This window comes from Mastacembelus armatus, chromosome 12 (assembly GCF_900324485.2).
Source record: "Mastacembelus armatus chromosome 12, fMasArm1.2, whole genome shotgun sequence".
Classification (NCBI taxonomy): Eukaryota; Metazoa; Chordata; class Actinopteri; order Synbranchiformes; family Mastacembelidae; genus Mastacembelus; species Mastacembelus armatus.
Window position 1 is genome coordinate 20887803 of NC_046644.1, and position 14667 is coordinate 20902469.

Sequence of the window (14667 nt, forward strand, 5' to 3'; positions counted from 1 at the left end):
AAAGCTAGTCTGCAGCCCCCACCCCTGGTAAGGCTTTTATATAAAATCAACACATCCAAACAATAACAAACACTGTCCTCACAAAGTAACAGTAATACAAGAAGTCTGTAGCACACAGGCTGAAGAGGAATGGTGCAGAGACTGTTCCCTGTGGGGCCCCTGTACTTCTGGCTTCCATGTCAGCCACAGTCCTGTACCCTCACATACTGTGGACTGAGTGACGTAGTTTCAATGTCTTAATGTAAAGTTTTATTTTCTGATCTGCAGCATCTGTGGGATCACAACTGCAGCTGTGGATCAGTAAAATCCAAAATAACTAAACTAATCTGGTCCAAAATTAACCCTGGTCTGACAAAGAGGACTCACACAATAAACAAGTTTCATATCTCAGTAACAAAGAGAGATACTGATTACAAAATGACAGCAAAGAAACAATAGAACCTAAATTTGAGAATCAGAACATTATTTCTCTTCTTTCCATGAATCGTCTTTTGTTTCAACTATTTTTAATTTTTACTGATTTCCTGGAAGGTAAAATGATATGTGAGAGTTCCTGGAAAAAAAGAAAGAAACAAGCAGCTCAGGTGTATATTGTGAAATATGTCTAGACAGTTTGTTGAAGATATAGTTTCCAGTAATGAGAACTATAACCTGAAAATAAATATAATATCCACTTTGGCTGGAAAATATTTATCCTCCCATTAATTTAAGTCAATAAAATGGACAAAAAAAATGCATTTCATAGAGCAATAGAACTTGAAAGCAGGATATGGTTTCCTTTTAAATGCTTTTTAAAATCCTCCACATTTTGGATCAAGGATCTGCTCAAAACATTTCAGTTTTTTAAGGTTTGAACTCCAGGTCCAAACTCAAGCGTGAGCTCACCTAAGGTGACAAATCACATCTGCCCGAAAACACTGGCTATATTCTTCTTGTAATTATATAGATTTAAATAAAAACACTCATTATTGATATTATTATTGCGCTCTATAATTACTTTCTTATTCATAGTAATATTTTGCTTGCCAAGTCTGTTTTTAAGCGCTAAGTGCTGATTTATTGGGGAATTTTAAGGTTAGATGTAAAAGTGATGCTGATACGTTTGTGTATGAGGAACAATAAACGAGTCATTTAATACACTGATGGTTTTAGTACATTTTGCAATATGTATTTTAGCTGTAATGTAATTTTCATGCTGTAGTATTAGTACTTTTAATAAGTATCAGTACTTCATAAATATGAGTACTACTAAGTACTGTAGTTAGTGAAGAAAATTAAACTTCATTATTCTTTACGCATGTAAACGCGTTTTCACGTGCTGATCACATGACTGAACTACAAACCCGCTTACGTGGCTGGGCCAAAGCCCCGCCCCTCATCGTCTCAGCACGCTACATCGGATTGGTCCAAACGTATAAGCCCCTCCCCCTTCAATGCGTATAGACGTGCATACGCCGGCAGACGGAAGTGGTGGCAGATGGCGAGGAGAAGTTGAAGAGATCGGGACTTTCTTCTTCCTTCTTGTTTTACATATTTTGTGAGTTTTTTGTTTTTATATTTTTGCGCCCAATCGGAGGAATAGAAGTCGAAGAAGAATTCCCGGAACATTTCTAGGTGAGTTCACAATTTGTGCACGTAGCAGTCAGTGACCTCTGCTGCTGACAGCTACCCGCTGGGCACCATACAAGACCCCGCAGACAAATGTCACATTTTAATGATGCGTTGCATCATTAAAATGTCACATTTTAATGATGAGTTGCATCATTGACGGTGAATAGGGGGTCGCAGTCATTGTGTTGCATTCAGCCACAAACACGCACATGTGGCAGTTCGGAGCAGGACGGGTCGTGTGGGACAGTGGACTTTTCACTTAGGACCCCAGCTCTTATTTACAGTTAATCTCTGCCGCCGCCTCCGTTAATTCTTGTCGGACAGGAGCTTTGCAAACAGTGACCGGTGGATGCTGCGCGCGCGGTTTTACAGGTTAGCTCGTGCGGTGACAGGGCAGGTGTCGAGTTAAAGGCTGTCGTGTGCACGCGCGTGCCGACGAGCCAGGTGACATAAAGTTGGCAGGTTTGGGGACGGAGTCTGGTTACGTGAGTTTCCATGGTGTGAAATGATGCAGTTTGTTTTCCTTGTGAACTAAATACCTTTTAAATATGGAGGTGACGGCGGCACAATGGAGCATTATGGGACATGAATGTATCTGATATTATTATTGATCCGTTACTGTGTTGATCACTTTGATTGTGTAGCTGACGTTAACTACTTTATATACTTCTAATTTGAAGTACTTTATATACCGCTGGGTAGCTGACGTTAACTACCTTATATACTTCTAATTTGAAGTACTTTATATACCGCTGGGTAGCTGACGTTAACTACCTTATATACTTCTAATTTGAAGTACTTCATATACTGCTGGGTAGCTGACGTTAACTACCTTATATACTTCTAATTTGAAGTACTTCATATACTGCTGGGTAGCTGACGTTAACTACCTTATATACTTCTAATTTGAAGTACTTTATATACCGCTGGGTAGCTGACGTTAACTACCTTATATACTTCTAATTTGAAGTACTTCATATACTGCTGGGTAGCTGACGTTAACTACCTTATATACTTCTAATTTGAAGTACTTTATATACCGCTGGGTAGCTGACGTTAACTACCTTATATACTTCTAATTTGAAGTACTTCATATACCGCTGGGTAGCCGACGTTAACTACCTTATATACTTCTAATTTGAAGTACTTTATATACCGCTGGGTAGCTGACGTTAACTACCTTATATACTTCTAATTTGAAGTACTTTATGTACCGCTGGGTAGCTGACGTTAACTACATTATATACTTCTAATTTGAAGTACTTTCCATACTGCTGGGTATCTTGGGAATTTCCCCCCAGGGATCAATAAAGTTTGATGATCAGTCTGTATTTTGTTGGATCCACCTGATCCTGAAAAGGAACTAAAGTTATCAGATAAATGTAGAGCAGAAAAAAGTCCAAGGTTTGACTCTGACATGTGGTGAAGGCCAAGGGTTAGTGTTAATTTACTTGTTTTCTTTCCATCACAGTCATTAGCTTGAATGGTCTGTGTAAAGTCTGTGGAGGACCTGACTTGCGTGAGTTTTATTAACTGCTTTGTGCAGTTTAGCTGATCAATCACAAAACAATCAGCAGGTTAATCAATAAAGAAAATAATCTGTGGCTGCAGCTATAAAAGAGATAAGAAAGGAAATAAAGGAAAGGGGGGGTAATTAAAGGGCAGTTCCTGTTTATTTTGTTCGTGTTTGACAATATAAAACTTAATATAAACGCCTATATTAACTTCAGGAAAACTTTTTGTCAGGGTCAAAAGTCGACATCTGTATGTGTGAATTATTTACAGATACATAATCAAAAAATCAGTTTACTGCCTCTACACAACATGGGACACGCTGCACTTTGATATTTGGCCTGAAACAGATTCACATCAATGATCAATAAAAAATAATCACACGTGTCTGTGAGTAAAGATCGCAACCAGGTGTGAGAGATTAACAGTAATGACCACACACGTTACAGGTAATAATCAAAGGATGCGGTGAGCCCTCCTTCACAGCTTTGAAGTGGAGTAAAAGTCCACCTTCAGTTGCTGGAGGCAATGGCTTTTAATAAATTTGAAAATGAAAAATGTTTTGATGCAAAAAATGTACAAAATCTGGGGAAGAAATTCCAAGTTGGGGTTTAAAAGACGTTAGGGAAGAATCTAATAAACTACAAATGATCAGATGGTGCGCATGCAATATAATCAAGTGGATCCTAGATTTAAAATATGAATAAACAAAGGAATAACAACATTTTAGTGACTACAGGACTCCCTGACCCTTAGAGGGAAGTATGCTCTGGAAAGGCAAGACTACGACACGTAAATGCCCACTAAATGGACATAATCCAGTGCCGAAAGCAGAGCTGGCTGCCTACTTACCAAAGTCCAGCAAGGTATTATATCTAGACCGTATAAGCATTTCATGTTAAAAAAGTCTCACTAATTTCTGATTAGCTGAACATACCTGATCCAGGTAATCAGCAGTGGGGATAGCTGGAAAACAAACAGGACTTGAGGACTTGGGTTGGGTCCCCCTGGTGAAGTTTAGAATAATTTGTCAATAATAACAAAATATTCAGTAATGAATGAAGTTGTCATTTTAATCCTGTACAACCAGGATTTGCATTCAATGGGTTCATTGGTAAAATGTTAGGAAATATCAGGTGAGATTTTCTTTCTTTTCTTTTTGTATCAAATATAAACAAGGAAAACTGATCAGTACTGATAAGTATCAATACTTATCAGTTCCTCAGATCGGTTAACTGAAAATCAGAACTTGAAGTGAAACAGTTTGTCAAACCATTAATCTGTTAGAAAATAATCATTTATTAACACAAATGTCAAATATTTCCAAGTTCTAGCTTCTAATTTGTCTCTGTCTGTGACAGTGAATAAAACATGTTCTACAGAATAAACACACTGAGCAGCTGATCAGTCATGAAAACATCAGTTCACAGCAGCAGAACATGTCAACGAAGTCTGGACCTAATGTCCCAGACTGGCCCAACAGACCCAGAGCGCCGCCAGTGTCTGACCAGCTGATGTTCTTGGGTTTTTCTTGACTGTTGATCTCTCTCTTTCTCTCTCTGACAGTCTCTTCGGTGCTCGATCACTTTCCCTCTCCTCTCCAGGTAGGTTTATAAATATGTTTTTCAATGAACCCCACCTGTAATCAGCCAATCAGAATGCAGAAAACTGCAGTTTTCACTGTTTCACAGCTGTTCATTCTCCTGGATGATCAGTTTGTGCTGTTATGGGATTGACAATGTGTTTCTCCTGTTTTATGTTTATTTTGTGAAATTTTAGTTTGAATGTGAGGAAAAATTAAGCAATCCCATAATTCTTACCTCAAATGATACTGACTCAATCAAACAGGAAGTAAGTGCTGCTGGCGGTGACTGACCTTCCCATTAATGTTTACGACACTCTGATCTAATTGGCTGATAGCAGACAGACCTTTGCAGCTCTCTGATTGGTCAGTTCTGCCTCCTGTAGCCTCAGGGCCTGGCAGCCAATCAGATTACAGTAGGGTGTCTGCTCAGTGATGTCACTGTTGCCGTGGTTACAGCTCCAAGATGAGTTGATTGGTCAGTATGATGTTCAGTCTGTGTTTGGACGAGTCAGCATCACAGTAGCTAAGGTAAGAACGAAACTACAATACTGTTGAGCATTTAAAAGTACAACTCAGCATTTTGCTGTGAAAGTCATCTGCTTTAAATGGACTAAGTTTTGTGAAAAGTTGGATTTAAGGCGTTTTCACATGGCGGTGTTTAACCTTCAATGCTTGCGCTGCTGAACGATTTAAACAGGAAGAAGCATGTTTTTCTGTGGTAGGCTTAGCACACATCTATGCAGCGGAGAGCCCTGTCAGATAAGATGGTTTTTACATTGCAATGTCATCCAGCATCTGAAACAAGAATGAAAGACAAAAAAAGGACCCAGTTTGATTTTCTGTTTAAAACTCACCAGTGATACTTAGGACCCTAAGCCTAGGATGCAGTTTTCTCTGTTCTGTGACACTGTGGACATATGATCATGATGGTACAACCTGGTTTAGAGATCAGGGACTTAAAGTCCTTTGAGTCCTTAGACTTAGAGTCCGCAGCAATGTTATACTTCCTGTTTATCTCCTAAAGCCTTATAGGAATTGTAGTGCATTTAATCTCCCTAAATGGAGGTTAAGTCAAAGAATATTGAGAGGTTAAAACACGGGTGGGCAATCCATGATCCTCCAGGGCCTCTGTGCTGCTTGTTTTCCAACTATTCCTGCCCTACCCACTGCTGATTACCTGGATCAGGTGTGTTCAGCCAATCACAAGCAGGAATAGTTGGAAAAAAAGCAGGGCAGTGGCCCACAGGGGCCACACCTGGTTTAAAAGATTGTGTGTGTGTATGTGTTGGTTGCAGCCACAGACCACATGGACCACAGCACCATGGACATGAACCACAACCACCAGCAGCACACCATGGCTCCGCCCACCAGCAGCGGGCATAACCACGGAGGAGGAGGAGGGTCAGAGAACGGTGGGAACCAAGGAGGACATGGCGGGATGGTGAGGGGCTGTACTTATCACAGCTACAGTATGCTAATGTGAAGCTAGCATCGCAGGAGTAAAGATGGAGCTAACATGCTAATGTTGCTGTTGCCTAGGTGATGACCTTCTACTTCGGCTGCAACAATGTGGAGCTGCTGTTCAGTGGCCTGCTCATCAACACACCTGGAGGTCAGGACGCCATGTGTTTCATATGTTACCTGCACACGATTTCTGTTTCATCACATTTTTCCTGATTTTTTTTAATTATTTTTTTTTTTTATATATATTTGGATCTTTATATTAAAGTCTGTCATATTTAATTTTTTTATTTTATGTATGTTATATCTCTGTGACTATTAGAGATGGTCGGGGCATGTATTGGTGTCTTCCTATTGGCTGTCCTGTATGAAGGGTTAAAGATTGGTCGTGAGGTGCTCTTGCGTCGCAGTCAGGTGAATGTCCGCTACAACTCGATGCCTCTCCCCGGGGCTGATGGGACGGTGCTGATGGAGACGCACAAGACGGTTGGGTAGGTTGCTAATGCTAACAAGAGTACAGAGCATGAGGTCAATGCTAAATAATTCATGATCATTAATAATTAATGAAGTTAATTCCATGTTGAGTTTAATTTGCTTAAAAAATAACCTGTCTATACACATCAATTGACATTTTAATATTTAATAAACACCATTAACCAAAATATTTATTTATTGTATCAACAAAACTACATCTAAGTAAGGTGTTGAGTTTTAAATTGGTAAAAGTATTTAAATATACAAGTCAACGAAAATATAAAAATATAAATTGTTGGTGGGGAGAAATTGTTTTCAATAAAATTATTGCTTTACATTTCAAACAAAAAATAAATATACTTTAAACAGTAAATAATATAGCTGGCTCATCTAAAATTATGCAGTAATTGAAATTATAAGTTACAGTATAATTTTTGTGTTGAATGTTACTAAAAATAATAAAATACAGAAAAATTTCAGTAATATATAATACAACATAAAAATGTTAAATGGTGCGAAGCTCTTTTTCCTTGATTTATAATGAATCCGACTTCAGTTATCGACGAGGATGAAAATTAAATAAATATTATTTAAATACGTCTCAGGCAGCCGGCCACATGTTAAACATGACCCCACAAATGTGGTCATCATGTGACCGTCAGTAACATCCTGTGTTCGCCATCAGCTCACTGATTGACAGTCAGTGCTTGGAGGGGGCGGAACCTCCAGTTGGACCAAAGTCCCGCCTCTCAGGACTCTCTGTCAGGTAACAGTCAGGTTGTGGTCCAGGGTCAGGTTGTGTTTTTTTTTTTTTTGTTTTGTTTTGTTTTTTTATTCTCCTGGTTGTGGTCTCTGTTTCTCCAGGTGTCAGATGTTGGGACGTTTAGCTGTTATGATTTGACTCATTGATGATCACTGATGGATCAATCCTTCTTCTTTAACTACAGTTGATGAATTGTTAAAAAAAAAAAAGGTTATTTAAAAAACATATCGCGAAAAGTTAAGAAATTAAAAGAAAATGAGAAACCAGACATTTATTGTTTTACATATTTAATTTTTTTTAATTTAATCTTGGTCTATGCTCTGTTTAGTTTTGAGTGATGTTACTAATACCTTTTAAATATTCTCTGCTTTTTATTTTCTCTATTATTGTATTTTATGTGGATATTTGATGCTTATACATCAACTTGTGTATAAGCTTATATATATATATATATATATATATATATTTAAATTTATAACAGGCAATAATTCTTATTTTTCCTATCATGTTGCCTGAGTTGGGCCAAATGCATAATTTTATTTTATTTTTTTTAATTCAGTTTTACATTAAATTATTTTCTGCCAATACGTGTGATGAGTGTCACACAGACTGGAGGACTTGCTGTAGTGACCTGCAGGTGACACTGCTCTATGAAATTTACTGGTGTCTGGGTTGCTAATTAGGTTAAAACTCATGCTAACACCCTAATATTAAGACTAAATGTAGGGAAGAAGTTGAAAATATTACGCCAATGCTAACATTGCAGCGCTATTATTGAAAATTGTGTTTAACTGATTAGAAACATAATTTTAGAGATGCTGCTAACAGTAACAGTGAAATGAAATGCTAATACAGAGTTTTAGGAGCAAATAAACATGTAACACTACTAACACCAAAACTGAAATGTACTGTTCTTAGCTTGAATGTTGTCATTGCTAGAGTGAGTGCTTCATTTCTGATAGTAGTCCTGTTGTCCCCCAGGCAGCGGATGCTAAGCCCCACCCACTTCCTGCAGACCTTGTTGCACGTCATTCAGGTGGTTGTCAGCTACTTCCTGATGCTCGTCTTCATGACGTACAATGGTTATCTGTGCATCGCCGTGGCAGCCGGCGCGGGCATGGGCTACTTCCTGTTCAGCTGGAGGAAAGCAGTGGTTGTCGACATCACTGAGCATTGCCATTAGCTAGTACGCTAGTTAGCATCATGTCAGGAGATGTGATTACGGTTGGTAACAAACACTTGATCTCGGTAACCGTGGTAACCCCACATTATGTTAGCGTGCACACTAATGAACATAGTTAGCGATTAATAACCCTGGCTTACAGAAAACAACGAGCACTTCGTGTTTTTTGCCTTAAGAGGTTTTTGAACTCTTAGTGGATGAGCCGGTCATCAGAGCTCCGATCTCTTCAGAAGGTTCTGGCAGGGCAAATCACTGCACATCTTTTAATTTCCTTTTTAGTGCCATTAAAGGATAGAGCTGATTTCAGCTAGCCTAAATTTGCATATGTAGCTTAATGTACAATTGTTTTCATAGTTAGCATCGTTAGCAGTCCCCAATCATAAAACAGTATTTGAGCAGTTCTGCAGTAATTTATTAGGTAATTATTTTAGGGAATCATTTTATTACTGTTAGATTTTAGTTTGATTTACTTTGATTTAACTAACTTTTTTTTTTTTGTTTTTTTTTTTTGAGTAACGTAATGAAACCAAACTGCTTCTTAAATTTATCAACCGGTTGAAATTTACTTGATTTTAAATTGAACACCTGTATGTTTAGTTGTTGCTGGGCCACTATTGGCCTTAAATTCAACACCTGTTGCCTTAATGTGGCCAACAAGTGGAAAAGCTTGGATATACTACTGACTGTGTTTGTCTGCTGCTGATCATCAACACAAACCTGTCAATAATGAAGAGCTGAACTGGAATATACTTCAGTACAACGTGAAAACTTTTGTCGTCTTGAATTTTTATAATTGTTTGAGAAAAAATGTGTTGTGAATGGAAACCGTTTTCACCTGAAATAAAAGATTAATTATTAGTAATGACCAGAATGAAAGAAGAATTATTATTATTAGATTTCTGGTGAAATGGATTCCCACTCGTGATGATGTGATGTATTATCTTTGTTTGGTTTTTGTTTTTAATGTTGACTCACACTAAGGCAGGCAGTGTTTACTTTCTGGACCAATGAAATTGCAGGGACACATCGCAGTTACTGAATTGATGTTTGGAAACGAAACACAGCTGCATTTTGTGGCCAATTGATGATGCCACTGACACATTGATGACCATTTGACGTGTCCTCATACTTTTGACCACAAGCTTTTTCTGATCAAGTGTTTACATACATATTGCAATATAGTGTATTTGTACTGATTTGATTTGACCAAGTGTCCTTATACTTTTGGCCACCTGCGTTAGTGTCCAGTGTAACAAAGGTTGTCCACAGACTTATGGCCACGTCCTCTCATAGTGTGAATCGATTCATGTTAATGAAAATGAGGCTTTTTGATGAAAACATGAAGACAAGTGTTTTATCGTAATATGAAAGAGTGTGAAATGTTTTAATTGTCACAAATGCTGGAATCAATAAAACATAATCAATCATAATCAGTAATCATGAAATGTGATCTGATCTTCTCCAAAGTCATAAATGTTAACAAACATAATATTTCCAAGCTGATAAAACACGAGCAGTCGTGTCTTTATTCAGCACAGCCTCAGCTGTGAACTTGTTCATATTTTCACCCCCTGGAGGGCACCTCCGGAGACGGTGCAGCGGCATTAAAATGGCAGTTCTGTACATTTCTGAATAAATGTATTCGACTGTTTTCAAGAAAGAAGGGATCAGTATTAAAGCATAATGGCACACCAGAATACAACTGGCAATTTTTGCAGTTTTGGAAAAAGGTTCTGAAAATCGGTTCAGTTTCGAATTTAAGTTTTGCAACTCGGCAACAGTTCGATGAGGAAAGGATTGCTCAGTTTGGGAAATCACGAGCTCCGTATTCAACTAAACCCGAGACCAACGGAGGCATCGGCTTAATTTCATCTCCTGCTGTGGGAAACCTGTTGAATGCTGCTAATAATCAGTCTAATCAGAATATGGTCATTAAAGGCAAACTGTGTCACTTTATACTGGAATGCACTTTTTTACAATTCCCACAAACCGTTTTATCCCATGACTTTAATTTAATGTGCGTTATTTTAAAAACACCTGGAGGGGGCAGCACTGAGCTGTAGCGCCTGCAGGCTGCCGGAAACAACGAACCATTTCCGGGCAGCAGGTGACAGGTGGGTGTTTGTTGCGGGTCGAATCATTCAGGGACGAATCGAGATTTAGGGTTAAGTCGTTTCTTTACCGGAACGTGATCGTGTTCAGTTTGATGTCCTGTTTGACATCCGTTAACCGGGTTTCAGTCACGGTCCCAGCGCTGTTCGTCCTCGCACCGACTCTCTAATGGCCTCTAGGCGGCCAGACAGCTTCGACGGGCTCGGATACCGCGGCCGAGACGACCCGTTCTACGGAGCCAGCTACCCGGTGAGAAGCGCCGGTGCCCCCGCGGAGTTGCAGCACCACCACTGGGTCACCACGCCGCCAGACATCCCCGGCAGCCGCAACCTGCACCTTGCAGAGCGGACGCCGCAGTACGACGAGCCGCAGGCGGAGCCCGGAGGTCCCGGAGTGTCAGCGGGATGGGACGCGCCGCAGCCCGGCGTACCGCCCGCCGGTAGGTCGGTGAAGTGAACGGAGCAGGCTAACGGCTAAACGGGTGTTCTGCTTATATCAGAGATTAGCTAAGTTAGCTCTCAGGCTAGTGACATAGAATGGGAATTAAATGGGAACCCTAACGGGCTAACGGGATTTATGTCTAAATAACAACAATGAATAATAAAAAACACAATTAGCTTGTAGGCTAATGTGACCAAGGAACAAGCACTGAAAGTACTGTAACATGCTAACTGTTTGTTAGCCTGCAGGCTCATTACAGAATAGACAGTAAATGTAAAACTTATTAGCTAACAGCTGCTATTTTACAATCAAGGTTTTCTTAATGGAAATACATTTACATAGAATTCTTATTGATTACATATTATTCCCATTGATTAATATGATTTTAATTTATTTGTCACTTGTTTTAAATAAACTGTCTGTTTTCACAATTAAGCAGATGATAGGGAAAAATACAAAACAAAAGTAAACAATTAAAAATGAATTAGTGTTGTATTAGTGATATTCTCTGTTTTTTTTTCAGAGCAGCTGAATCGATTTGCTGGCTTTGGAATCGGGCTTGTCAGGTAGAATTTCTTATTAGTGTGATAGTGTTAGTACAATATTTAGATCACTCAGTCCTTTAAAGTTTCAGTCTGATTGCAGGTGGTACCACTGTTCAATCAGTTCATGTTGTCTGCTATTAATCTTCATACTATCATTCTCAAACTAATTCCTGACAGACAACACCCAGGGAAACTGGGCTTCAGCTTTTCAGAATACAAAAAGGTAATAACACCTGTTTGTGTGTTTGCAGCCTGTTCACTGAGAATGTCCTCGCTCACCCCTGCATCGTCTTCCGCAGACAGTGTCAGGTATGTTCATGTTCATGGTCATGATCATGTTTTGTCACCAGGTTGACACGTTATCTGTCACAGATTATTTCTATTTGTCTTTTATCAGGTGAACCTCCACGCCCGCTGCTACCACCTGACTCCGTTCAGTGCCATTGCCGTCATGTACAGAATCACTAAAGCTCAGGTAACACAGATGAAGCTGATCCCTGAAGTGATATTTTAATATTTATTATTTTATGTTGAGTAACGGTCATGTTTAATGTAATCAGTTAGTCTGATCAGGTATTAATAATGTTGTTCAGGGTCCGAAGGCTCTGTGGAAAGGGATGGGCAGCACCTTCATTGTTCACGGCATCACGCTGGGAGCTGAGGGCATCCTTAGCGAGTTCACACCATTACCACGGTAGCCACGCAGCATTACTGTGGTATTACTGGTATCACGCCAGTATTACTGCAGTATTACAGCATGTTTTCTGTCTGCAGGGAGCTTCCTCACAGGTGGAGCTGGAAACAGCTGGCTGGACATTTACTTCTTAAAGGGTCAGTTCAGTTCTTCTACTACTAATTTAAAATGGAGGGGACAGCTGTGCTTAGGGTGCAGGTGTACGCAGGTAGACAGAAGGTAGGTTATTAAAGTGCTAGTTTCCCACCAAGCTTCACTTCAACACTGACTTAGCACTGACTGGCTGAACTGAACTGTTCAGATCAGCTGTTTGGGTTGGGGTTAGAGAGAGTCTCAGAGCAAGTACAGGTGTCTGAATGCAGGTGAAAAAATAAATGCACCTGAGCACAGGTAGAGAGAGTCATAGTTTTTCTGATTCAGTTTCTTTATGTTTGATCTCTCTCTTGCTCTCATATTCTGTGTCTGTCTCTCACCCGCAGGTTAACAGCAGTGGTGGCTATTCCATTTTACTGTGCCAGCCTCATTGAAACTGTCCAGGTCACTATTGATTGTTAATCACACTGATTTTGAACACTCACTTTAATCAGTTTCAGGTCATTTCTGAAAGTCAGAGGTCTTTGCTAATGATTTTCCACCATGCCTCTCTGTTGTCCTCAGAGCGATATTGTTCGAGATGACTCGTCTTCCGGGCTGCTGGATTGTGTCCGTGAGGGTATGGCTCGGTTGTTGGGCGTGGGTGCTCCTCACAGTCGTCGTCTGCTTCCTCTCAGTTATCTCCTGTTTCCTGCTGCGCTGCATGCTGTCCTACGATATGCCATCGCAGCCTCTGTCCAGCGAGCAGCGCTGTGGCTGCACCAGCGAGGCAGGAAGCAGCGCCCGGACCCATCCAACCCAGTGGATGCCTACTTCCCCGAGTTGGTGGCGGCGTGGGTGGGCTCCTTGGTGGCCGACATTGTAGTGTTTCCTCTGGAGACGGCACTGCACCGCCTTGGCCTGCAGGGCACGCGTACCATTATTGATGCCACTGATGGTGTGGTCGCCACAGGAAATGGCGGTAGTCCCCTTGTTCTGCCTGTCAACACACAGTATGATGGGTTCTCCGACTGCATCCATGCCATCCACCGCAAGGAGGGGCGGGCTGGGTTCTACCGGGGATTTGGAGCTCTGTTGGCACAGTACACGCTACATGGAGCACTGCTAGCTGCAGCCAGGACGCTGCTAAGGCTGCTGCTGCTGGATGGCAAGACCAGCTAGAGGCGTTACTATGGAGATGCAGCATCACTTCCTGTGGAGAGCTGGGAGTGTTCCTGCCAGTTAGTGTAGCCCACAGGAAACAGCTATAAACAAATTATGTCACGGCAGCAGCAAAATAAAATGAAAATACGACATGAGATTAAAAACTTTTATTTGTCCAAAAGTCAAATTCTAAACGAAAACACCCAAAGCAAATATCACAGTGGATTTTTGTCAGTTAATAAACTGCAAGTGAAATGATCACGTGATGTGTCCATATTTAAACGGGCAGGTTCCTTTAAGTCCTGTTTCAGAATACACTGTAGTTTCAGAATAAAACAAACACACAGCAAACTGCTGCAACACTGTACTAGTTGTGTTAGCCTAGCTTAGCACAAAGACTGGGAACACAGGGAAACTGTTGGCATAACTTCATAGTAGAAAAAAATACACCTTGAACATCTCCAGCTCTGATGTTTAGGTCTGTGTCACTTCCTTCCCCTGCATGAAAGCAAGAAGTGATGAACCTGTGTAAAAATAAATGTTGGTGTTTAAATACCAATAACTGATTGGTCACTTGTCTATAGCTGCTGTGTATGATTGTGTGTGCATATTAATACTGAGATACATGAAACTGCACCTGTCAACAGCAAATTTAAAAAGCCTGTATGAAATTGTAAAAATCAATCTGTTAAAATGTACAATGTAGATTTAGCTTAAATTATTTGTGATCAATATTTGAATCAATATAAATATAAAAATGGACAAGTAACAAAAATCCCATTTTCTGAAGGAAGAACATTTGAATAAAAAAGGCTTAATTCTTTTTCACATTCATTTTAGGAGAAAAAGATTAATCTGCATTTGTTATTAATTTGTTGTAAATGTCACGTTGTAATTCATATTTTTTCTTTTTCTGTAAATTTCGTTTAACCTGAAATAAAATATCTGTGGAAATGTTCCTGCTTGTTGAACAACTGCAATATTTCAGAAAATATAAATAATAGATAAACGTGTACACACACAATGTTTTTATAAAATGTAGTTTTAACT

The 14667-nt window shown here is 39.9% G+C and overlaps 2 protein-coding genes across 3 annotated transcripts; both read left to right on the forward strand.

Moving 5' to 3' along the window:
- The first annotated feature begins 1458 nt into the window (after positions 1–1458).
- slc31a1 (solute carrier family 31 member 1) lies at positions 1459–10026 on the forward strand. 2 transcript variants are annotated; one of them, XM_026297458.1, is made up of 7 exons: positions 1459–1614; positions 4690–4727; positions 6004–6149; positions 6248–6320; positions 6492–6660; positions 7329–7409; positions 8388–10026. In XM_026297458.1, exons 3-7 carry the CDS (start codon positions 6015–6017, stop codon positions 8587–8589), a joined length of 660 nt encoding a protein of 219 aa, XP_026153243.1. In that variant the 5' UTR covers positions 1459–1614; positions 4690–4727; positions 6004–6014; the 3' UTR covers positions 8590–10026. The 2 variants fall into 2 exon arrangements, with proteins under 2 accessions (XP_026153243.1, XP_026153244.1); XM_026297459.1 differs by lacking the exon at positions 7329–7409.
- Positions 10027–10649: 623 nt separating this feature from the next.
- slc25a46 (solute carrier family 25 member 46) lies at positions 10650–14575 on the forward strand. The gene is made up of 8 exons (XM_026297457.1): positions 10650–11140; positions 11666–11708; positions 11939–11996; positions 12085–12162; positions 12281–12381; positions 12462–12518; positions 12861–12918; positions 13039–14575. Exons 1-8 carry the CDS (start codon positions 10870–10872, stop codon positions 13633–13635), a joined length of 1263 nt encoding a protein of 420 aa, XP_026153242.1. The 5' UTR covers positions 10650–10869; the 3' UTR covers positions 13636–14575.
- Positions 14576–14667: the final 92 nt, after the last annotated feature.